The 26,302-nt window shown below is 35.3% G+C and overlaps 1 protein-coding gene across 7 annotated transcripts in view; it reads left to right on the plus strand.

The window, feature by feature from the left end:
- Positions 1-23,165, plus strand: part of BRD1 (bromodomain containing 1) — a 65,647-nt gene extending 42,482 nt beyond the window's left edge. For 6 of the 7 annotated variants that reach the window (XM_064656221.1, XM_064656220.1, XM_064656219.1 and 3 more), the window contains 5 exons: positions 13,417-13,552; positions 14,235-14,362; positions 15,996-16,105; positions 18,398-18,552; positions 21,270-23,165. In XM_064656221.1, the coding sequence (XP_064512291.1) occupies positions 13,417-13,552; positions 14,235-14,362; positions 15,996-16,105; positions 18,398-18,552; positions 21,270-21,453 (713 nt within the window). In that variant the 3' untranslated portion in view covers positions 21,454-23,165. Of the gene's footprint in view, positions 1-8,996; positions 9,218-13,416; positions 13,553-14,234; positions 14,363-15,995; positions 16,106-18,397; positions 18,553-21,269 lie in introns of those variants that run through there. The other variant, XM_064656225.1, reaches the window with a different exon arrangement.
- The last annotated feature ends 3,137 nt before the right edge of the window (positions 23,166-26,302 follow it).

Below are 26,302 nucleotides of genomic sequence, written 5' to 3' on the forward strand. Positions count from 1 at the left end.
TACGTTAGTACAGAACAGCACAAGACGTTAGTTATACCTTTTCTTAGCAAAATGTAGTTCTAGTTAATTGAGAAGTTTGTATAAAAGCTTTGAGGAAGAAAAGCAGCATAAGGAAATTACTGAAGTATGTTTCCTTAATGTCATCCATGGACATTGCTACGACTTTTATATTACCTTTGAAATAAATACTCTGTTTCATTGTCCTGTTGGTAACCCATATGCAGGTATGAAAACAGCATGTGGTTTTTTTGTATCTTTGATTGAAAGAGATAGGAATTTAATTTGAACATTCATTGTGAAGATGTGCTCCAAAAGCTTTTGAGTTTGTGTGTGTGTGTGTGTGTATGTGTGTTTAAAAAGGGGGTTTTGGTTGGTTTTTAGGTAATTTCTGTTCTTTTTTTTTTGTTTTTTGTTTGAACTGTGGGATTTTTTAGGATGTGGGGTGGTGCTTCTTGGTTGTTTTTCTGAATGATCGAATGAGCATGAGAAAATGTTAAGTAAGATTTAGTAGGGGGAAGTGTCTTTCATTTATATTTTTGAGTTTTTTGTTTGTTTTGCCTCTTTGGAAAGCCCCACCTTCCATTCCTTTTCATAACAGCTTGGAAAGAGTATGCAGATTTGATTTGGTACTTTAGTTCTGAAGTAGGAACAAAGTGAAGGTAGTGTGATGGTATTAATAAAGATTAACTTATTTTGTAATATAAAAAGCTTTGATTTCCAAATATTCTAATTTGCCAGTCTGTAATCGGGATAATTTCATTATGTACCTGTATACAGATTGCATTTTATCACACACACAATGAATCATTTTGTGCTAGATCACACATTAATACTAATTTCTTGAAATTTTTATGTTGAACACTGTGAATTGTTTCTTTGAAGAAAAAAAAAGTTTGTTTTTTTTTTATTTTTTAAGAAAAACGGCAACAAAACCAAAACTGAATTTCTGAATATATTTTGTTCCTTTTCTCTCTCTGGATTTAGATGTATGTGGGTCAAATATAGTTTTGATTATCTTCAAAACGAACAACCCAGTTACAGGAATGAAATCCAAAGATTAAAAGGTTTTTTTATTCTTATTTTAAAACAAAAATATGTAGTCTCTTCCTGAAGCTAGTGAAGATACATACAGGATTAAATTTGTGTAGAACTAGTACTCAGGGTATTTATAGTTAAGATTTGTACTTGTTCAAGAAGAGACTATGTATGTGAATTGAAACAGTTTAGCCAATTAATATTCACCTGAAAATATTCTAGCTATTCTTTAATAGTATCCTGGTTTTTAAGCATACAGTTCATACAGATGTGTCAGCTTATCTGATCTTATTCCTGTGATTCGTTTTCCTGTTTGCGGCCAAACATTTTGCTTTCATATTGGAAACTTTAATCCTTGTGTTATTTTCAAATTTGTGTCTCCACAATAATTTAAGCAATTTGCATTTGGCAACTGCCTTGAGTTACAATTCAGCAGGAACCCAGCACAAACCTCAAATGCTTTCCAAGAGTTAAAACCAGTTGTGTTGTTTTGTGTATGCAACTGGTGTTGATTCGTGCAGATCTCTGTGTTATGATAAAAATACATTAGATGATGTATGCTGTAATATTTTTTCTATTTGGCTATTTTTTACAAAGTTTACTGTAATGCTGCAGGTAAAAATGTTTTTATTCAGTAAAATCCAGCAGTCATGAGCCTTTCCCTCCAAAGCCATGCAATCGTAGAAAAAAGCATGCTTCAGCGTTGTTGTGTGCGTTCTTGTGAGTTAACTTCATGAGCAATTCCTGTAGTTGAAAATGAATTATTATTGCATAGTTTTCTTTGAATGGTATGAATGTTAAATATCTTCAATTCTACTGGATATAGAAAAAGTCTTAAAAATAGACTTTGCTTAATATGCAAAGCATTGAAATTTTTAAGTGGTGGAGAGCTGCGCTGTCACATTTATTTTCCAACCAATGTGGGTTTTTTTGGTGTTACATAGGGACGCCTTGTAGTTTCTGTCCCTCACTGTACTCAGTCTCCTCCATATTTCTCCCTTACATGTCACTCCTGCATTCTTATATGAAGAAGTTCGAAGGAAGACTCTAAAGCTTATTTAATTTAGTAAAATCTCACTTTGTTGTTTCATTATTCTCATAGACTGCTTTTATTATGCTCTCTTGAATTACATTTGGGGTTGGTATTTTTGCCAATTAGTTTCAAGAAAGACATATACAGGATCCACTGACACTACTTTGTGGTATCCCGTATGTTTTTGGCTTTCATACACAAAATAATTATTGATATGCTAGCTTTTTTCAGAAATAGAGGACTATTGAACAGTATGACTTTAGCTTCAAAGAGGACTGAAAGCAGTTCACTTTAATACTCTGACCTCCTTTTATATATGAACTTCTAAAATATATGAAGCAATAGTGTAATGTAATCTTAAATTTAAATTTCCTAGTGCTCTACTAGGGCATTATCACAGAGCACATCTGTCTTGGTAGTTGTTATGTGGAAACTGACAGCTACATAGTGGAGAGATGTGCTTAAAAATTTCCCATGCATACTTGATGTATCTTGGGTTTGCTTCATATGGTATCTAGCAATTTCAACAGGAAGATAGGTTATTTTTACTTAGGAAATTTTGGTCACATCAGAGATTGATGTATGATTCTTGAAGGTCGGGCATGTCAAATCTTAACTGGGACAATTTCAGTGACCTTTTCAAAATATTCATTTTATTCTTACCTTGCTCTTTTGTTACAAACATTAATCCTTTTTGTCAGGAGAATAGTTGATGCAATTATTTCATCTGAGGAAAAATGACACTGATTAATGGATAGAAGGTAGATTTTACTGACCATTAAAACATGTGCCTCTATCAGTTGTGTATAGGTAAGATAGCAAATGGAACGTGGTTTTGTTTTAAAAAACCTTTTAAACATTGCAAAAAGCTAGATTAGGTTCATGTGAAATGTGCATGTATTTTGTTGTTATCAGTCACCTTTAAGCTTTCATTGTAGCTTTAGTAATGCACAGTTACTGTGTTGGTATTGTCTATTTTAATTGAAAACCAAGTATTTAAAATATACTATGCTAAAGCAATAATTTTAACTTATCATAGAATTAGGATTTCAAATAGTGGTTATTATAGTGCAATACATGGAGTTTTTGTTATTTTTTGGCCAAATAGCAGTAAAGGAAAATTTCAGTGAAACATACAATTTACTTAGTATTCTTGCTTCCAGCTACATGGGTTTTCTCAACATACTGAAATAGATGTAAACAAATATTTATAATATGGATCACTGATTTAGAATACTTCACACAGGAAAAAGCACAGGTTTTAATACATTTTTATCATTTCTTAATACATTCCTTTCAGTTATTAATGTACAACAAACATAATTATATCTTATTAAATCTATTAGTAAATGTTGGGCTGACTTTGTTTCTGCTCAACTGCCACAAAATGGTGGCACATAAGAATGGTCTGCAAGTAACCTGTATATGAATTCCATTCGCATTTGGTAGAATGTAATGTTTTAGTGATGACCACTATTACCTAATTTCATTTGCGATGATAAGGATAGAGATTGTCGGGGGTGAAATGGAACACAGGTTATTTTTTGAATTCTTTGATACTTGTTATTTAATAAAGCTTTTGCTCTCTGGAACACAAGCTAATTTGACTGAAAGTCAGGCTTCATTTGTGCAGCATTAAATTACCAGTCTCTAAATGGAGGAAATAAAAGTAAACATGCATATCTAAGAAATTTATGTCTTCTGAATAGATGACAAACTCAACTAGAGGTTCGTCAGTGAAAAGAAACCGAAATTGGCATAATTGCTCTTCTGGTTAACATAGGCAGGAATGACAGTGTGTGTGTATATATATATATCTATGAGTAAAATGCAGTAATTTGACTAAATCTATGGACAGATCCACAGTCCTGATACTTTGAATTAAAACTACTTGTTTTCTTTAGATACATATTGTTTCATTTTTTATTTGAAATTTAGTTATTTGAGCACTTAGCAATGTCCAAGAACTTCAGCTGCCTACCTTCAGGAAATTGAAAAACATAAAACATTTTCAGGTCTATATACAAGCAAACAGAATATTGGAGATTGTGAAGGCCTAAAAGGAAATATCCCTTGACTTGTTAAATTTGTGAGTGTGGAGACATGGGGACTGTGGCAGCCTGACTGCTGAGTTGTCAGGATAAGTTTGTTTGTTTGGGTTTTTAATGAGTTGATAGGCCACTGAGAAACGTGTGACCATTTGCTAAGAAAATAAATCAAATGAAGGAGAGAAATTGGAAAAAAAAAAAGAACCCTGCTGAATTTCTTAATTTTGGTTTTGGCCCACTCAAAATTTAGGCAGAAGTTCTGGCAGCTCTACTTAAATTTTTGCTGATTTAGTTTCTGGGAATATTTTGAAATATAGGAGAAGTTTTTTGTAGTACAGGTAGAATAAAATAAGTTCATAAGTCAGAAAGAGGGGGAAGGAAACTTATTTTATACCAATCAGCACTTGCAATGACATTTAAGAAGTTGGGTTTATTTCATCTAAAGAATCATAGTATTAGCTTCCTTACCTTTAAAAATCCCTGTATTGTTTCTTGATATATATTACTAAGATTGAGGGAATTTTGAGCAACGTAGTTAAGAATAGTGGGGTTGATGAACACCTGGATAAATGGAGAGTTTGTGCTTTTTTCTAGGTTTGTGAAGTATGTGCATACATAACGTATATTATACATTAGTATTTTTGAATTTTTTCTTGGGTCTTCAACATGTTAATTTCTTTGAAAGTACTGTCTTTTGGGTTACTTTGTAAGATATTAATTATTAGTACCCAACTTACAGTTGCTGTGTTTTCTAAGATGAAATAACTGAGTCTTCTCTAATAATAAAGAAATATTTCAGGATGCACTTCTGTTTTCTTGCTGCTGTAGAGCCTTTTACTCTATTCTGGTATTTAATTTTTCTTTTAATATTTAACTAATTTCTTGGCCCAGGTTTGGCTTTCTAAAAAATTAAATGTCATAGTCCCCTATGTGCTTCATCTGTGACATTTAAGACTATTTTTCTGTGTGGCGCAGATGGTAAACAGAACTGTGGAATTTATTGAAGATATTAGAAAAAAAACAGTGAATTTTGAGATCCACCCTATGCTTTTTATATATGTGTTCTTAATTTATTTAAGATCCTTACCATGATGTTGAGACTGAGTATAGATGACCTACCTTCAAATTGACAGGCTTACATATCGTGAAGTCCCCTGTAACAAGCACATAAGGTACCAGAGTTGATCCAATCAACTGACCTGTTTGGAACATCATGGGATCATAGAATAGTTTGGGTTGGAAGGGGCCTTTAATGGTTGTCTAGCCCAACCCGACAATATTCACCTACAGGTCTGAGTAAAGAGATGGATGATAGTAAAAAGTAATCCAGTGACTCCAACAATAACTTCATGCACTGAACCTGTCAGTCAAAAGTATCAGTCACTTAATGAGCGGAGAGAGTGGGACAGTTCCACAGTATGATTGACTGCAAATTAGTGCCTCTCAGAGAAGGTTTGTGCATGGATTTGTAGTTTGTGGGTTTTGTTTCCTTTCCCCATTTTTCCACTCAATGAGAATAGGTTATGTGGTTGCATGCACAGATGGATGTCTTCCATAAAGAGTAATTATGGTAGGATGTGCTCTTTCACTGTATCATCCAATATTTTGGGACATTTTTAATTGATAGCTCTCTTTGTGTTTTCCAGTCTAGTACCCAGACTTAGTTTCTTTGGTGTGTATAGACGAAGTGTACACATTAAGAAGATATCCCATACAGAGAAACATGTATTAATCAAGAATAATAATACTTGAAGCAAAGTTGGTTCAAGTTTTCATTGGCCATGCCATCACTTTGACAGGCTATAAGTCTATCGTGGTAATGCTTCCCCACTTTCATTTTCCTCTCTCTCTTCCTTCCTTTTTTTTTTTTCTGTTTTCTTCTTTGATTTTTCCTTTTTCCCTTCCCTCCAAAGCTGTAATAATACTGTTGTCACTCAGAAATTACTACGCAACAGCACGTCCTTGGGAAAAAATGGCGACAAAAGCAGATGCTGAGAACTGACACTGAGAACTAACCTACAGCTGATAAGCATGGCTAAGTACTCCTGAGTTCTGTGAGGAAATTCTTTGTAGAAGATAAAAGTACTTTTGGTCTGAGGGAAAAAAGCAACGATAGATTCATCTGATTGGAAACAAAGATGTGAACATACAAGTCAGCCTTATTTTAACTCTTTTGTTCAGCGTTTCCTAAAAATAGCAAAGCTGGGATGGTATTTAATAGCTCTTGATTATCTTCACTTGATGGTGCTTCAAGCACTGTCAGGTTGACTGAATGAGCAGTGAAATATCTCATTTGGTCTTAGCAGCTCCTTTCATGGAAGCCAGGAAGACAAGAATCTTAGGATTGCAAGCACCAATAATTTTTGCTAGGCTGGCATAATTTTTTTAGTACGATGTTTGCAGTCTCTGAAAGGATTCAGATCATGCACTTCCTCAAGTACACTGCAAGCTATCATGGAAGGAGGCTGTAAACTGGATGTTTACTGAATCATGTGAAGTTTTAGTCTCCCTTCGTGAAATACCTCTCAAGGTACAAAAGGCCTGGAAAATTAGGACCAGGAATGCAGCTGTGTAACTTAATGAAGTCATTCAAAGACTTGCAGTTTACTGCGTGTCCTGTATGTCATCTCAGGAGTGGCAGATCTCTGGTAAACATTTCTGCCTTGATCTTTCTTTCAGGTAGCAACTTCAGTTTCATTTTCTGTCCCCTGTCCTAGAATAAGGCCCAAATTAAGAACCAGTTTTTCTAAATAGCTGTAAAAGGCAAATAAATGGTAAATTATTGGGTTTCTTTTTAATAGAGTAGGATGGCTGGACCTACTTACATATGAGAGCTCTGAAGTTCTCTGTCCATCTGTTTCCTTTTCTTTGGATACAATACCTAAAAGTTGTATTTTCACAATTACAGAGAAACCCTTAATTTCAGAGAAGAAAAAAAATATTTTGGTAAAAGCTCTGTGTAAAATCTGTGTAGATAGTAATTTGTGAAAGTTAGTTCCATTTAGGAATAGCTCCATTTAGGAAATGGAACAACTTCCCATTGTAGGTCCTGCTGGGCTGGTCTGAAAGACTGCTAGGCACTAGGTTTTTCATGCAATATATTGATAAATAATTATGATGTTTTTTCATTCTGCAAGTTGAGAATTCAAATAACCTTTATTGATTTAAGTCTTCAAGAAACTTCTTAAGTTTTCTTTCTTTTATATCAGGATTTTGTAGAGAGGAAGTAGAAATCTTCAAATAGAAAATATGTAAGAAAGTTTGTTTTTTTCTAAAGGATCTTTACCATTTGTGTTTATGCATAAATCAGCAAAAAATGTTTGGAAAAAAGATTCTGATCTTAAATGTTTTTAAGTAGTCCTTGGTCCTAAATATTACTGACTTTCTGTAGTAATTTCTTGGTTCCTGAATGACATTCCATTGATCTATGGGCGATTCAGGCACTTGAAGCTTGTATTTTTGCAATCATCTGTGTGTGTTTTATGTGTCATAAATTATATAAACCAAAGCTGACTAAAGAATTCAGTTTGTAAAGTTAGTTTTAAATTCTTCAGGTTTTGGGGGGGGAAGTTTAACGGCATTTTCTGCTATACTGCTGCTGTTATCATCTCTACCATTGGATCAGCTGATGCTGTCTTGGAAGAAGTTGTAAAACTTTTTTTGAGAAACATTTCTGCTTGTATGTTCTTTTTTCCTTTCAGAGTTTTCTGGAATGTTTTCAAACTCCTCCACTACTGTTGCCTCCCACTTGCATATTTTAAAATGTCTTGAACAATCATCCTACAGTACAGTGATCCTATTGTAGTGCAGAGCAACATAACAGTCCTTATCTTATGGAAGCTGTAGTTTTTAAATGTTTATTAGTTTTCCTTTCTGTTGTGCAAATCAGATTCCGCTGTTGTAGCAGTCTCATCTGATTAGCCAGAGACACTTCTTATTCCCAGATTTGAAGAAAATTAGTAGTTACAGGATGAATTCTTAAGCATTCTTTTGGAACCCATCAAACTGTGCATTCACTGAGCCACCAGCTGTGTTCATTATGCGTTACTTAAACCTTCAAAGGTGAAAGTTTTCTGGTTAGGATCTTGAAAGCTGCTGCTGTTTAGTGTGCAGTTGCCACATCATGGGCTCACATTGAGCTGTCTTTGCTATCTGTAGCCAAGACCAAATTTTAAGCAAGTTTGAAAAGCTTTATTTCCAAGGAGACTCTTCACACCAAACTTCACAGTCTGTGTGAGTAACTGGCTCCTATTTTGCCTGGATACTGAAGACTGTTTGAAGTACTGTAAACTTTGACGTACTCAGACATTCATCTGTGTATTCTGAAAAGAATTGTGTCTAATATTCTTACAGCACTCCAGATTTACTGTTTGAAGTAGACATTTATAGGGTTACTCTAAGGTTCACTTTTTAAAACTTTATGGATGCCTTCCTATTGCTGCATTATGCCCATTTTCAAGGTTTGCATTTTTAAGAATACAGTAACTTCTGATTATTTATTACCTTAAAGTATTCCTTTATCTTGTCTGTGCATATATAAATCCCCTTAAATCTGTGGCATCCCCTTTCTTACTTTTACTGGAGGTATTTTTAGATACATTTCTAAACCGTGTTCTTGATGCATATCATGCATGTGGAGGTTGTATTCTGTGCTTTCAATGACTTTCAGTATTTTCTTTTTCAAGAAAGAGGCCTGAATCGAAGTGAAACTTTTTATTTAGGTTGTCTCTTTTGAAACCTTAGCTGAGTATTAGTGTTAGAATACATGGGACACTTGTGTCATTCTCACTGTCTCTGGACAGTGCTGTAAGGATGGCTTATTTATTTGAAAGCTCTGTTTCCTTTCAGAGAGACTTAATGGCTTTTTCACTGTCTTCCAGGTTCTCATATTAACTAATATCATGCTGGGTATTTATCTCTTTGGATCCTAATTATTTTCTATTATCCTCAACATGGAATGGAATTCAATTAAATGATCATTTTGGAACGCAGAAAGACAATTACATTTGAAGTAATTATTTTGGATCATGTTGGAGACACCACCCATCCTTAAAACAAAAAAAAAAAAATAGAAATGAACACTCTTGGAGGAAGTCTTTGGCATATATGAAACTATGCTCTTCATTCAATATATTGCCCCATTTCCGTAAGTTACAAAGTTGTACGTGTTGTAGTATATGTGACACAGATTGGTCGCAGAGTTTTCCAGTCCCAGCGTTCTTATTCCCAGAACATGTTCTGGGACAACAGATTAGTTAAGAATGCTACGTCTCCATCCTTTTCCCTTCCCCCCAAAAAACAGTCTTGTCTTCCTTGGAGAAGTGAAACATACAAAAAAAAAGTTTATTTTAATAAAATACGTTTTCCTTTAATGTATATATATTTAATGAAGACTAACATCACTGGTTCTGGGTAAGTGCACAAGTCAGGGCTTGATTAGTCCTTACTTGGTAAAATGAACCTAAATAGTGTTATATGAGTGCTGGCGCACTGTGTACAGCCATTTTTTTGAATGCTCCCAATGTTTTTAGTGGTTGAATCTCAGCTGTTCAGCTCTAGTTTTAGGACAGCACTTCATCTTACATTTGGATATGCTTGGTTTTCATCAAGCATAGTAGAGTTTTAATTGCTTTAGAATGATTTTGTACAAGTTTGGCTTCTTTATTTTTACTTCAGCAGAACCATAAGGTGTGATTATAGTCTGAAATGGACAATTCTGTATTCTGTGGCAGCATTCTGTACATTCATGGAGAATGCTGTGCTGTTCTTTGGACTACCCTGAATTTTGTTCTCTCTTTTTTTCCAAACTTCTGCTGTCTTTTGGGAATTACCTTTTCCTGCTTCCATTGATTTGGTGTAGCCAACAAGATTCTAATTTGCTTGATGTAGGTAGTCAGTGAAAGTTTTAATTGCAGTTTAAGAACAAACTGCTACTGTTGAGAAAAAGTTAAAACTTTGCCTGATAAGTACAGTTTTCAGCACAGTTAGAGGCCTGTGAAAAATTATCAAGCCGATCATCTTTGCCTTACTTTTTTTTCTTCATAGTTAGGCATTACTTTATTTTCGAAATGTTTTATATGCCATGATTGACAAGGAAGTAAATTTTCCGTATAAATTGAAGTTGAGCTCAAGATTAGAAATGGCAGTAACCCTGCATTTAAGATTGATAGTGGGCTTTGTTATTTGTGAATTCCCGGGTTTTTTTAAATTGAAAAAAGTTGAATTCTGCCTCTGAGAGTGGACTGCTGTTTTGGAGAAACTTAAGAACAGAGGGGAAAAGAAAAAGTAATTATCCACTAAATGTAGGGTTTTTAGTTTGATCTTTAGGACTTCTTTTGGGAGGGAGTTGTTGTCAATCAGGGATGCTGGTGAGGGAGTATGTGTAAGAATTCGGTACCTGACATGGTTTCACTCCACGACTATAGAGAAAGCTCATTTGATCTAACAAAGTCATGAGCTTTTGGAAAGCTGCAAGCAAGATGAGTTACTTCTCCCACTGATTTTCTTTATTTGACCTTCTAAGTAATATCTACTGATTCAATAAAATGCAAACTCCTTAAAGCAAATGGAAATCTTCTTTAATCTCACTTTTTCTAGCAGCTACAGGACATTTTGCGTTTTGTGATTCATGAGAGAAAAGAGTTTTGTAGTGATCTAAAAGAAGCCAAATTCTAAGCTCTAGAATATAAATGTAGAATATCTGATTTTTCTTTTTGCACATCAGTGCTACTACCATGAAGCACTTAGATTTTATTGCCTGGATTACAAGGTCACTTGGGAACTGCTGCATCTGTGACTAGATATGTATGTGTTTGTTTCAAGTAAGCACTGAGGTCTTCCTTCCTTAAAATAATGCCTATTCCCTATAATTTCTGAAACGTGAATTGTATAAACTTGAGTCTTACAGATTGTGTAAGCTCCTATCATTTGGGGCTTGATACTCAGGAAGATTACTCCTGCTGATAACCTGTATGTACTTTGCTTTTCATACTTCCACAAGCAAGAGAGAAATGTGTCTGAGAAGTTCTGAATTCTTGTGCACTTTAATATTCCTTATTTGTCAGAAAAATTTGGGGGTTTTTTTCCCCACATGTCATAGTTTAACCCCAGCTGGCAACAAAGTACCACCCACATACTCACTCACTTCCCCACTCCTACCTCCCTCAATGGGATGTGGAAGAGAATCAGAAAAAAGTAAAACCTGTGGGTTGAGATAAGAACAGTTTAATAACTGAAACACCTTCCACTTTCACAGTTCGTTGGGAACCTGAGCTGTGCCCTGGTTCTGGTAACAGTCATTACTTGATCTGTCTTTAAATTTAAAATTCAGTCTGGGATCTGACTTGTTTCTGCTGACAGCTGATTCATATTAGCTAGATGCCTGAATGATAACTTGAGTAATGTGTCTCCTGCTTGTGGCAGGATGAAAACAAAACAGTTTATACACCTTACTTGAAAAATAAATCTGACAGGATATTGAAGAATAAAAAATAGTTATTTGCAGAGACTTAAGAGATCTCCTTTGCAGAATCTTTATTCAGCTTTTCATTTCAGATGCCATGTGAAGTGTTCTGTGATAGTGTATAGGGAAATTTAAGCTTTCTCATAAAGCATACTCTTTTGACAAGTCTCCACATAGTCTAGGACTGAACTCCTCCTTAATCTCCAGCTATTTTTACCAAGTTGCTGACAGTGAAAACAAAATTAGTCATGTAGTTTGGTGCTTGACACTCAGGACAATACTACTTTTATCATTTTTTTCTGTAAGAAATCAAAGGCAAATATGGGAGTTACAAAACAAACACTTAAATGAATGTTTACAGTGTCAACTAAGTGACAATAAAAGAGAATGCTTACCTGAAAATCTCTCAGAACATGAGTAAATTCTCCTTTTTCTCTTAAAAATGTAAAATTGTGTTGATAATCCAAATGGAAGGTCTCCTGGGGTGGAGGGGAAAATCCCTTAAGTCACTGTATGGAAATGCCTCGATAAACGACTGGATTGTACAAAGTAACTTGCTGACCTCAAGTTTCTTAGTTGTCACCCTTCTTTGCAAAGGTCTTTGTAGCAAACAGACTGGAAGAATTAAACTTAATAGAGGCAATTCTGCCATAATTGTTTTATATAGAATGCACTGTGAAGGGGCACATGAAGGTACATAACCTTATTTGACTACTTCTGAATGTACAAAGATCATGATGATGTTCAAGACTTTGGCAGTAGTAGGATGGTTGGCACCGGTAGTTCTTTCTTGCATTGTGGGAGGTGTGCTCAGAATTAAATTTGTTAAAGTTTCTCTTAGTAGCCTACAGTTTACAGTAGCTGACTGCAGGCTAGTACCATTGCCTTTAACCAGTGCATTTCTGATGATACTCTAGAGTCTCTGTTGGATTCTTTCCTTTTTAGTTCCAATGTTTACACCCACACAAACACCCTCACACATCCTGGAAAGTCTTCAGAATGCTATCTTAAAAAATTCTTCATTTGGCTCTTTAATCAAGTACAAAAGTGGCTTAATAAGGACTATACTGTTTGTGAATGAGCAAACCCAGAGCAGGATTGGCAGCAGCCCATCAAATCAGTACCTTGTCATATAAAAGCCTTTTGAATATTTTCATTGCAATTATGGAATTAAAATATAGTATCCTTGGATGTATATAAACTTGTGCCACGGGAAGGCTAGTTAAGAACAGTAACATGTATATTATTGGTTATTGGTCACAGAAAACAGAAATTGTCATGTCAGTCTGAATTTACTGAATTGGAAAGACTTCCAGGAAAAACAAGACAGCATGATAAGGAAATCCATACCAGTCTTTACTTCCAGTATTTCAAAAGGATTTTCAGTATTTCTTGGCTTAGTGATTATAGCATCTTATTCAAATGAGTTTTGTTGTACCCTGGCAAAGCTGCCTGGTTTGTAACAATTTATTTTCTTGGGATTTTTTCTACTCAGCTTCGGCAGCCTGGCTGTCTAAGGGTTGAAAACATTAAATATAAAGACTGATTTGATACTCCATTTGGCATTTCCCATGTTATAATCTTTACTATGTTTTTTGGGGGTTTTTTACATTAGCTAAATGTTCATTCTGTCCTTAAAATCTGGACAACAGGAACCCCCTATTTATAATACTGTGCCTTGAAATTGAATATTTTGTTAATATTCATGTTCTTTTTCATCCCACCAGAATACTTGAAGTACAGAACAATAATGATACATTGTGTGAATATAAAAAGTTGTTAATGAGAATGGTGGGGTTTCCAGTTTGATGCAGTTTATTTTTTGTGTTATGTTGTAGGTCTGTCAAATGGCTTTGGAGATGAAAGTAAAGAGAGAGCATTAGATGATACTCCAGGAAGAAAAGTTGAACCTCGTCGCCGCTGTGCATCAGAATCTAGTATTTCATCTAGTAACAGTCTCTTGTGTAACTCAAGGTAAAACTGTAAATCTGAAATACAAATTTGAGACTGAATATGTCAGTTTTCTATATTGCTTGTGACCCATATTGGAGTGCGTGGAGTGGATTGCATAAATTTTTGAAAAAATCTTTTGGAAAATTTTCTCAGTTGTGTCAGGTTTGAGCCACCTTTCAGCATTGCTGGTATTCTTTTGCTGAATTCAGGTTATTGTTCAGATTCCATGATTTCTTAAAATTCAAGCATGCAGAGAACAAATTTACCATTTTGTGTGTATAGACATTTCACAATTGAAAAGACTTGAATTTGTAGTGAAAAATTAAAGAGAGAATAGTTATGTTTCCTATGTAGTAGAACTGTTGGAGCAGGGGGAACATGTTTTCATTTGTCCAGTATGCAGTGTAACACTGGAAGATAGAGCAGCTTCTGTCATTTGTGCATGTCTCTCAACCTGTACAGCAGTTGAGGTGCAGTTGCATACTGTTTGTCTTTTGATGATAGCCAGGCAATTCTATGCATGAAAATAATCAGGGGTTTGGCTTTTACAGTGTTGTTTGTATTTGTTACATAACATTTTTTTAGAACTTGCTGCTCTAATTTTATTCTGTACTGATGAAATTTAAATTCTTTTTCAAAGTTTCAATTCATAGTGAACAATGTTAATTATCAAGTAATGGGCTTAATATTAATACTTTTGTAGTTTCAGCCTACCGAAGTGTGGTAAAGGTAAACCTGCCTTGATACGGAGACACACACTGGAAGACCGAAGTGAATTGATATCATGCATTGAAAATGGAAACTATGCCAAAGCAGCAAGAATTGCAGCTGGTAACTATAAATAATTGTATTCTTAATAGTATTGTATAACTATGATTTTGTCCATTTATTTGACAGATTCTAGCAGTCTTATTTTCACTACTTAAGTACATTAGGCATTCTGAAAGTGGCAGTGATATCACTTCAGAAAATGTGTATACACCTGAGAAGTCTCTGAGTCTGGCTGCATTCATCCTGTCAGATTGTGTATGACCTACTCAACATTAAAATACCATTTTCTTTGCAGCTGAGAGTAGTGTAGGTTTCTCTCTTGTTAGCTGCCCTGAAGAAGAGACCTTGTACTGGTTTTATGTACCAGATACAGTTCTACATATATATTTTTCAAAATAGTCTGTGAGTGAAGGATGCATTAATCTATATCCTCATGGCCTTTTCTGACTGGCATGTGACTACTTTACAAACTGTTACTAACAGAAGAGCAGAGAAATAGCAAGTTATTGCAGAGAATGGTTGAACAAAATTTTTTATGTGATGGCTTTAAACACATTTTTTCTTGCTCTTACCAAGTCTTAAACCACTCTTTTCCGCCAGTTCTTTTTTGTAATGTTGAAATAGAACATGTATCTGCATGCCATCTTTCATTATAAATAAGCAATACCCATTTTAAATAAGAGCAGATTGAGAAGAATTGAGGAGTAAATTATGTTTTGGCAAGTAAAGAGCTACTTCTGTCAAGTATTGCCTTACTGCTAAGAGGAAGTGCAACTGCAACCTCTGAACTGTATTTTGGTACCACATTTCCTCATACAAGAAGTGCCACCTCATCTTACAGCATATGAGCTTTGATGACCACTCACCCCCAATTCCATCTTGGGGGTACAACTCACTGGCTTCTGCCCAGTCTCTTGACTGTATCCAGTTGTGGTTTTGGTCAACTGAAAGGCTTAAAGCTGAAAGGCTTCAATCCGGTGGTGAGCAACAGAGAAGAAAATGGAGGATTCTGGTAGAAGTGTGCAGTAACATAAACTCAGTTGTCTATTATGTTGCTTCATGAGAAGAAATAAACCACTAGTGGAGCTGTTTCCTGGAACCCTGTTGATGTTTTTGAACTTTACTGTAGGAAAGGATAGGGTAGAGAGACCAAGAGGGCTTGTTAAAAATAAATAGAAATTAAAATGCAGGTTAGAATTTAGTCATAAAAACAGATAGGTGTACCAGACAAGCCTTGCAAGTTATCAGGTGCTGATTTCTCTATGGATATCCAGCACTTTCAAAACAAACCACGCAACTCGCATCACCTCTCTGACAGGGTTGTCATCGTAGTTTTAAAAGAAACTGGTTATTCGGAGTACTGTAATTTTATGTTTTCTTTTGAGCTTTTTCAAAGGGAAAAAAGATTATTAGAATTTGGCAAATGCTTTCTAAGAACTAAGATGTTTTAAGATATGCTGTTTCTAGAAGTGTCTAAACCATTGTTCTTTATCTGTAGGCTGGGATTAAAGTACTAGTATCATGTAAAGAGCTGTTATGAACACTACCTGCTTTTTATTGGTATGTGTGTGAAAGGTGATATTGATATTTGGATTCCAATGATCATGAGCTGTTTGAGGAAACCAAGAACTGCAGAAGATTTGTCTAAAGTTTCATCCTGGAACATTTTAATTGTATATTTATTTGTTCTTAGAAGTTGGGCATAGCAGTATGTGGATTTCAACTGATGCTGCAACATCTGTTCTTGAGCCTCTAAAAGTAGTATGGGCCAAATGCAGCGGATATCCCTCTTACCCAGCTCTGGTAAGTACACAGCTTTCATAAGTATGCTGTTGATACTGTTTCTGGTCTGAAAACACAGTGCATGAACTTAAGGTAATTGGTAATTTCGCACTCAGGTTGAATGAACATGGCTTATTTTGCCTGCTTTACCATGCATTGAGTTTGTAAAGTTACTGCAGTATCAGATTTTAAGTCAATAATCTCTGCTACCCTGCCCATCCTTGGAGATGTGCAATACTTATGTGTCGTGGTTTAACCCCAGCTGGCAGCTCAGCCTCACACTGAACAGTGAGTGCCCCCCACTCGTTCACTCCCTAGGTGGGAGGGGGAACAGAGTCGGAAGAGTGAAAGTGAGAAAGCTCGTGAGTTGAGATAAAGGCACTTTAACAGGTAAAGCAAAAGCCACACACAAAAGCAAAGCAAAACAAGGAATTCATTCACCACTTCCCATGTGCAGGCAGGTGTTCAACTATCCCCAGGAAAGCAAGGCTCCGTCACATGGAAGGGTTACTTGGGAAGACAAACACCATCACTCTAGAATGTCCCCACCTTCCTCCTTCTTCCCCCCTCTTTACATACTGAACATGATGCCATATGGTATGGAATATTCTTTGGGTCAGTTGGTCTGAGCTGTCCTGGCTGTCCTTGTGCACCCCCGACCTCCTCACAGGTGGAGTGGTGTGAGAAGCAGAAAAGGTCTTAGCTCTGTGTAAGCCCTGCTCAGCAATAACAAAACCATCTCTGTATTATCAACCCTGTATTCAGCACAAATCCAAAAGATAGCCCCATGCTACCTCCTGTGAAGAAAATTACCTCTGTCTGAGTTTAAACCAGCGCACCTCTCTCAGTAGTCTTTTTTTTCTGCATTGTACATTATTATTTAAAGGATCAATTGAATAAACATTTGACAGACATCTTGTTAGTGCTGGAATTATATTTTCTGCTGCAAAATGAGTATAAAAATACTCTTGATCCTGCAGTTCAGTAAAGAAACAAAACACTTGGTAGAGTTGGAATAAATTTGACTGATTGAAGCTGGTTGTGAATGATGTACCGGAAACTTGAAGCTGTTGTGCTCAAGTTATTACAGGAGAAATAGACACAGCTCTACTTACATCAAAGCTTTCAGAGAAAATGTTGTTGATTAAGTGCTCGGCTTCAGATATTTGGGGTTATAGAAACAGTTCATACACTTTGACTTGATTTATATAGTAGACTGGAGAGTCGTGACTGTTCTTATGTGTATGTGCTGTAATGTAATCATACCAGAGTAAGGTTAAAACCTCTGGAGGTGACTTTGAGTTAAAGTGCCCTCAGTGGGTGACTCAAACACTCTTGGGTCAGATGCTAAAAATTTGATTATTTGATTGTCTCTTGAATGGTGTTAGCATTAGATTTGAGCTGATCAAGACGAAAGGGCTCCTTTTCTGCCTACTCCTTTGTGTCAGTACTGGTGTTTCTGAGAGTGGGATGAGTTCATTGAGGAATTAAACCTCAGTCAAGAGAAGAAAGTTGTGGTTCTATGAGCTCCCCACAGTGTTAACTTTCTATTCATGTAGTTCCTATGATCAGTTTCCTGTGGATTGTGATTTGTGCCTGTGTGGAGTTTGTTGAGTAGGAGATGAGTGGAATAGGCATGGAGTAACATAATGCTTTTTTGGTGGAACCTGAGCACTTCATATTGCTATGATCTACCTACAGAGGAGTTTTTCCATCAGCATGATTAGTTTAATGTTAGCAGCATATCCCCCCCTCCCTCGACCTTTCTCAACAAAGAATTTGGTACAACTGCATGCTTTGCTGAAGACTTAAGTCATTAAATTGGAAATTGAATGTGGTATCTCGTTTTTTTGTTAGGTTTTTTTTTTTAATTTTTTGCTCCAGAATTTGAGTATGGAGCTTGTATTTTGCAGAAATACTTACGCTTTAAGATAGGTTGTTCCTTTAAGGTATATGAAATTCAGACTCCAAAATTTGAGGCCAGTTATGTCTTTTAGAAATCCTGATTCAGCTTCCTCATTCTGAAACCTGCTTGTCACTCTCAAAGTTGTATTAAGTGAAATTCAAATGGGACTTCAAGAAGAACTGATATGGGTAAAAAATGCTTTTTTCAGTGTTTTCAGTTAAATCTACCACTATGCCTCTACTATGCCTATTCAGCTTATGTCAAAAAGTTGTGTAACACAAAGTCAGTTTACGTACAGTGGTTGTTTAGTTTATGATTCTTTTCTCATTAACTTTATTTGTAATATCTTCTTAAAATAAATTATGTAGTTTTAAATATTATGAACTGTCCTTTTTTCTCTCTTATAGATTATTGACCCTAAGATGCCTCGTGTTGCTGGCCATCACAACGGTGTTACTATACCAGTGCCACCTCTGGATGTACTGAAAATTGGAGAACAAATGCAGACCAAATCAGATGAAAAACTATTCTTAGTACTATTTTTTGACAACAAAAGAAGTTGGTATGTTATTGAAATGCATTGTTTGATGCAGTGACTTAAAGTTTTAAGAACCTGTACCTTTAGTCTAGAAGAAAATTGAAACATTGTCTTTCCATGGAAATCATTCCTGTGGAAGTATAAACTAATGTTAAAGTTTCATATTTGAGTCTATTTTTGGACCAAGGCATATCATCACTGAAAGATATCTTTTTTTGGTCAGTTTGGAAGAAAATAATATAAGTCAGTAAACAGTCTTTTTTATTTACAAGCTAATTTTGTTTATTGACCTGATAAAATTGCTTCTTTGGCTAAAGAGTTTTTTTAAAGGTAATAGTCTAACATTTATCTATATCTTGCTACATCATTGCTTTCCGAATTACAAGACTTTCCCCCCCCGTCTGCTCAAGTGTGTTTTCTTTGAATTTTTAACCTCTGTTTAGTTAAGTCCTTTATTAACAGTTTCATTTGAAGTTCTTAGCCCTTTCTAAATTTTTCCATTTATTTCAGTATCAGCAATATGCTGTGTAGAGTCTGAAGGGGGATAATTCACACAATAAAACATTCTCTTCCCCTTCTGGGTAGTCTTTGGGTTTGGTGGGTTGTTTTTTCTTGGAGGGGGAGTTGAGGGAAGGTGACTAGGTTTTTTGGTGTATTTTAATTTATTAGGATTGGTGTGTTTTGTTTTTTTTTCACTACACATGGAAGCTTCTCATCTACTTTTCATCAAACTATATATTTCTTTTCTGTGTTCTTCATAATCCCTCTCCTCTCCAGGTTTCCATACAGGTCAAGCTAGCTGTAAATCTTTTTGTATCTCAGATTTTCTCTTGAATTTCCTTACTTTCAGATACCAGTTTCCTCTTTAGCTGATTATATGTAATGTCTAGTGATGCTGCCATTCTCCTGAATCTCTCTGTGCCAGTACACCTAAATAACTTCTTGCCTAAAATTTGTAACTCATGTTTGCACTTCTGTCCCCTTAGATCCTTTGCCATAATCTCTCTGTTCTTCAGCTATTTTCTTAACTAATTGGTACTTCTTCATGATCATTATTGTTCAATTGCACAGAATTCTATGAGATCCTGCATTCTTCTGCCTTTTTTTTATAGAGAACATCTGCATTTAAATATACTCAATGTTCTTGTTTCTTGGTTTTTTCTCTTCATGGTATCACAATTGTATGCATGTTCTTCCCTAGCCACTTCCTTAACAACTGCTGTCATCGTTTCTTGGTCTGGGGAGTCCTCTGTGACTTAAACCCTTCTGATTTATCACCATATGCAGGTAGTCCTAAATCTTGCAGATATTGCACAAAGTTATCTCTAATATACTCTGCATAGATGGACAGGAAAAGGCTTGGTACTTTTTCCAGTCCCTTTCCTCTCGTCCCCTCCACCCTCACCTCACCAACATTTTTGGTAATGGTTCTTTTAGGCTCATAATTTTGGCACTCATAACTCTAATTCTGTTGTGTCCCTTCTAGTCTTGAATTCCTGCCTGTGATTTTCATTCATTTGCAGGGTGTACGTCACCTTCAGTCTGTGATACTAATGTCTATAACTTGTGGATTTTCAAATAGTTGTATTTGTTTCTTCTTCTTCACTGCTTGTATCTTGAGGATTTGGCAAGCTTTCTGTTAAAAATACCTTCTTAAAACTTGCTCTGATCTGAATTAAAACTGATAATGGTTAGACTGCTGCTTTTCATGCTGTTATCAGACTGTTCTGTGTCCTCGTACTGACTCTTCACGTTTTGTTTCAGTGTCTGTGCTGTAGTTTAGAGTGTTTTAAGGAAAAAAAAATATTTCAATAGCCAATTTTACTCATTTAAAACAAAATTTTAGAATAAAGTGTTTTATATCAGACTTGACTGATTTCCAATTGGTTCGGCTCCACGTGGTCTCCCAAACTAATGAGTTTAAGCAGAAGGAGGGCTTTTGCCATTTGTAGGACTGGGGTTGCAGGCTACAGTAACATACTTTAATAAATATTCATTAATTTACCTAATTTTTATTTTCCTTAATGTCTGTAACTTAATAGGATTATGATAAGCAGTTATGACATGAAGTAAATTTAATTTGTACCTTTTAAGTAAATATTTAGAGTGCTTTTTCCTTAACTAGGAGAATGGGGTGCAGAGCTTTTTCCATTATCATTCCTCTATGCCAAAAATTTGAAGTTATTGAGCTTAAAATTTGAGTTTAAAGCAGGAAAGTCCCCTGAATATGGAGTCAGTGGGATTTCATATTGCAGGGTAAAAACATGGTAAGCAGAAATTTCTGCCAGTTCATCTTCCCCATAAAGACCAAATTGAGATGTCTTAATTGTAAGGCAAAAATTCATCAGCTGAAAATTCCTTGTAATAATAGAGATGAAAGAATGAGGAGAAACAATACTGTATCAGGTGAATCTTGAGCTATGTCCATTGTTAGTTGCTGCTGCCTATTCTTAATCTGCATCAGTATTTCAGGCTAATTTTTTTCGGTTGATACTTAATCATTAAATACAAACCATTGAATTGGAATGTATTCTCTGTTTGTAGAAGAGACTTTCTTAATACTTCATGTTCTTTAAATACTTAAGGCAAGTAAGTACTATCTTAAAAGGTATTTTATCATTTTGTTTAATATAGTAAAGCTGATCTTCTGTGTGAGCAACATGGAATAGTAGCTCTGACATTTCTGGACAGATTTCTTGATTTTATTCTATATGTAACATTTATTTTACCCTTTCTTACAGGCAGTGGCTTCCCAAATCCAAAATGGTTCCCCTTGGGATAGATGAGACCATAGACAAGTTAAAAATGATGGAAGGACGTAATTCAAGCATACGAAAAGCAGTAAGAATTGCTTTTGATCGTGCTATGAATCACCTGAGTCGAGTCCATGGAGAACCAGTCAGTGACTTCAGTGATATTGACTAGCAGAGATTCTAGCAAGGCATGAAAAATACCACACAGACTTGAACTCTACTAATGAACCTCTTTGTCTAAAAGAATGTATTGAAGATACAACCCCTTAATTGTTGATTCAGTGGCTGAGTTCTGCAAACTTGAAATAGTTGAGCAATTCTTCTAAATCACCATTGCCATATTGATGAATTATTTTATTGTGTTGTAGATTGGAGGATTTTCCACTAAACCTGTTAAAATGTCTTGTTCATAGTGTTCATAATTGTACATAAATGTATATTCAACACTTAACTTATTCTGATTTTAGAAGTAGCTCTTTTAATTCCTTTTATAATTTTGCTGGGGAGGGAGTTGGTTTCTGTTTCCATGCTTTTTACTTTTTTTTTCCTTCTTTCTGAGGTTAAGTTACCTAAGCACCATCTTCCAGCTTAAGGTGTTTAGTGGATCTTAAAGCCTAATATCAAAATGGCATCAAATATATGTTTGCCTAAATCATATACAGTATGGTGCTGCTTGTATCATTTCTTCCTTGGTCTGTAGCTTCTGAAAAAGACTTCTGAATGTTTGTGTAAATTGTAGCTCTTTGCACAAAGTACCACATATTTAAGATTGATGTAAATTTACAATTACAAATATGTATTTTAAGAAAGGAAGTTACATTATTTTGGAGGGTACTTTGTGAGAAAGACATCAATAAAAATTATACTATGTACATCACTTGCAAATCACCAAAAACACTCCATTGTTGCCCAAAATAACTTAAGATTGTTTTTGTTTTAAACAAACCTGGCTTAAAGCCTGCAAGCACATTATTTCTTTCAAAACCATATCCCATTTATCTCCTGTTGATTTAATTTTGTTGATATGTGTGCCTCCCTGTGTTTATTTATTGTAGAAAATGTATTAATTTGCTTTATAATGAAAAATAAAATTGACAAATATATTGATATGCATTTTTATACAGGCACATGAGAAGACAACTTGCTTTGGGAGAAAAATGTATTGGAAATTGTAAAAAATAACTTGATGGTTTGTGTGTAATTTGGTTTTTTGGTAACTTGTAATCTTTTGTTTCCAATGAGGGGATTTATGTAACTTTTAATTTAGAACACTTTGGTAGCAATAGAAACTTTGGATACATTTTTGTATGGTACATGTGATGTATATAGAATTAGTACTTTATTTTTATTTTTAAGAAGTAAAGCATTATGTTTGGGCAGGGGGAAGATGGAGGGTGGGTTTCCAGAACTGCATTTTTATATTAAAAAGAAAAAAAAATAAAGTCAAGATATTGATTGTTGTAGCTACTTTATTCCTACCTTCACTGAGATACTGAATTTGTAACAATGAAAATGGCAAGGTATGTTTGCAATGTGATTTATAATGGCTCCATTATTTATAAATGCACTGTGTTTGAACTCTTTTGCAGTGATATCGTAAATACTGTACCAAGTTATATAATATGAAACACCAAATAATGCATATGAATGCACGAAGTATTTATGCCCAGCTTTTTTATAAAGGATTAGCAAATACAGCAAAACCAATACTTTTTAAATCTTTTTTTTAAAACTTCATTGAATAGCATACTTCATTGTTAAACCTGCTTGAATCTTTATTTTAAAGGGACAATTACTTTTTAAATAGTTTTTAATGTTTTTATTCTCTATTGTTTGTAATACCCCCGTAGAAGCTTGAAATAAAATTTCTTTCTCAACTGTAAATTTTGTCCTGAATTTAGCCCCTGAGATTTTGCTGTAGTGCCCATTTTCTTACTCCATGACTGAGCTGTTACAGACACACTAGGTCAAGAAGCCGATGGTTCTGTTGTGGCAGTATCGTCCGTACTGAGCCCTTTGCATGGTAGGTATTGTAGTTAACTGAGACCAGTTGCCTATGATGGACTCTGATAATTAGAGATGAGTTGGATAAATTTCATAAATTATCAAGCAAATAGTTTTCTCAGTCTTGACAGGAAACACAGCTTTAGGGAGAACAGTGATGGCAGGTATCATGGAAAGACCATCATTGAGCTGCACTGCTCTGGTAGCCACAACAGCAATGTCAGGTAGAAAAATAAAATGAAAATTTGGTTGTTTGCCTTAAATGGAACTTCTGTGTCATGGCTTCAACGATCTGTTGTACAACCGTGCTTTTTAAAGGGATTGGAGCTTAATTTGGGCCACACTGAGGCAATAGATTCATTTGTCATCTGTTAGGACTGCCTGTTAAGGGTCTTCAAACAAAATGCCCTGCACCAGATTTTATTTCAAGCTGGTTCCGCAGAATATACTCAAATTTAGTGTGTGTAAAACTGGGTAATGATTCACAGTCTCATTTTGGCACACAGAAATGTTTTTTTTCTGTCTTAGACCTTGAAAAGCTGAAATTACATTACAATAGAAGTTGAAAGATGATTGTTTGGTACTTGTATGATAAGTGTTGAAGTCTGTAAAATATGAAGTCCCAGTACAAAAGAAGTATACATACAGTTGCAAAATGATTAGTTAGAAGGCTTCCTACATTCTCAGTTGCTTCTGATACTAGTAACATTGGAGGAGGAAAAAAGAGCTCCTCTTCTGTATAAACAGAGCATTAATTATTTTGGAACATTTTTTTTTTTAATCACACTTTCAGTGAAAGATTTAGTTTGAATTTTGCCCAGACTTCAAAGTTTCATTTTACATCTCTTCAGAGACAGACCCATCAGTTCTTGGAGAAGGAAAATATGCTGCCTTCATCTTACAGATGTCTGTACGGACTTAGGAGAATTTTCAGCTAGAAAACTTTACTAGCATCCTAACAAACATCTTCTTTTGATGAAACTGGCATTAAAGGCGAGTTTGTTTTTCTTTTGTATCTGATGGAAGCTGTCCCAGGTGTTCTTCCCAGATACTGTCTGAGAGAAGGTTGTAGTGGCTGTGGCTGTTCCCATACTCTCTTGTGATGCTGAGTATCATCCAGTGGCTCCTGAGATTGGGTTAAAATAATTTAAAGTAGACTAAAATAATTTCTCACACTTGTCTGTCTTCAGTGTGACTTGTTTGGTTTTAAGGCATTTCATATCTACTTAGGAGAAGAAGTCTGAGCTCCAGAGCTGCTTTATTTCCAAATTCTAGGGCCTAATCAGATACAGTAGTGAGACAAATATGCACATATCAGAATGTGCTTCACTACATTTTAGACCAGGTTCTTCTATGATACTATTAATAACTCTAACATAGAATAGAAAACAGTATTCTAGTGGAGAGAAAAAAAAGAATACCACGTTCTACCTTACCAATCTCTTGGGGAACATTACAGTAGTAGATACAGGGTGTAAGTTTGCACATTCACTACTCTGTTCTGGTACAATCATTTCCTGTTGATAGAACTGTGAACATCAGCAGTTGAAACTATGTGTAAATGTGTTTTCTTGTATCAAAATGCGAGGAAGTATGTTATAAATATTTAGGCAGAAAATGTGGATAGAGAATCATGTTTTTTTAAAAAAGTTTGTTACCAAGCTCAGTGATTTTTGGGGGAATGTTTGTTGTGGTTTTCTATCTTTTACACTAGAGGGAGCAATGCACACAGACCATCAACACTCAGAAAATAAATATTCAGTTTTTCCTTTTCAAAATGTTGCTATTAAAACTTACTGCTTGTAAACAGTCTTTTTTGCTTCTAGTATTTGTAGTCCATCAAAAGTAGCTTTCTTGGTTCTTGCTGCAAGTGGGCTGGTTTGGAAATGCTTATTTTTAACTACAGAGCAAGTACAGAGGACAGCTCTGGATTTTCTGGCTCTCGTGTCTAATTGAAAGTGACAGACTACCTTTTTACACTTTATTGATTATCTTTGCACGAGTGCACTGCTCTGGGTGCATTCTGTAGTGTTAGAAAACAACTTAAAGCTGCTTGCTCCTGGTAGCACACTGCAAGTCAAAGACAGCAATTAAGGAAAATACTCAAGTTTGGAGGTGAAGGTTCATGAGACCATTGCTCAGCAGCCTGAGGAAGAGAAGGTTGTCTTGAGAATATGTGCAAGGGAATTAAATAAACCTATCTGAGATTTGTGATCATGTGGGTAAAGGTGGTTTTCTATGTAAGAAAAGCACTTCCTCACCCCCTGTATATTTGTAACACAAATATAGAAGGGAAATGTAAACAGAGAAATCATTTACTGTCTGCATCCTGCTTAGCACCTTTTAGTTAGCTTGTTTCCATTTTTGTATAACATTCAGTTGTTACAACTTACCTATTATATCAGTTCTTGAAAGTTTTATTTCCTCTAAAACTTATAAGGTAGGAAAAGTAAATTCAAGCTAATGAAAGTTTGAGAAATATTTTGGAATAGCATGAAATTGATAAACTCTTTTTGAACTTTTGGGAGTGGATATTTGGGATGGGAAGGGGCTGTTAATTGATTTTTACCTACTACTTATTTGTCTTGCTTTTATTGTCTGTGCACAGAAACTGCTATCAAATCTCTCCCAGTCAGGAAGGAAAGTACAAGATCTCAGCAACTGTACTTAAAGTTATTCAAGATCTTTTTCAATTGTTTCCATAGTGTTAAAAACTAACACTGCAGTGATTGCTGTCACCCCATTTTCTGCTTATATTACATGGAGAGAGTGGACAGAATAAGGATGTTTTAAAAAAATAATTTTAAATATTCTTTAATTTTTTTTAATGAATCCCGATAATATCAAGTATCACATCACACTGGTGCTCTGCTGCCTCTGTTCGTTGTTTCAACCGTTCCTCCAAGCTCAGCTCATTTTTTGATCATCTGTTTTGATGTCTTCACTGTAGCAAGTCAGCACTGTCAGCAAACCAGGGAGATGTCAGCTTACTGGGCTAATGTCTGGGTGTACAAAGA

Source organism: Pseudopipra pipra, chromosome 5 (assembly GCF_036250125.1).
Source record: "Pseudopipra pipra isolate bDixPip1 chromosome 5, bDixPip1.hap1, whole genome shotgun sequence".
NCBI lineage: Eukaryota > Metazoa > Chordata > Aves > Passeriformes > Pipridae > Pseudopipra > Pseudopipra pipra.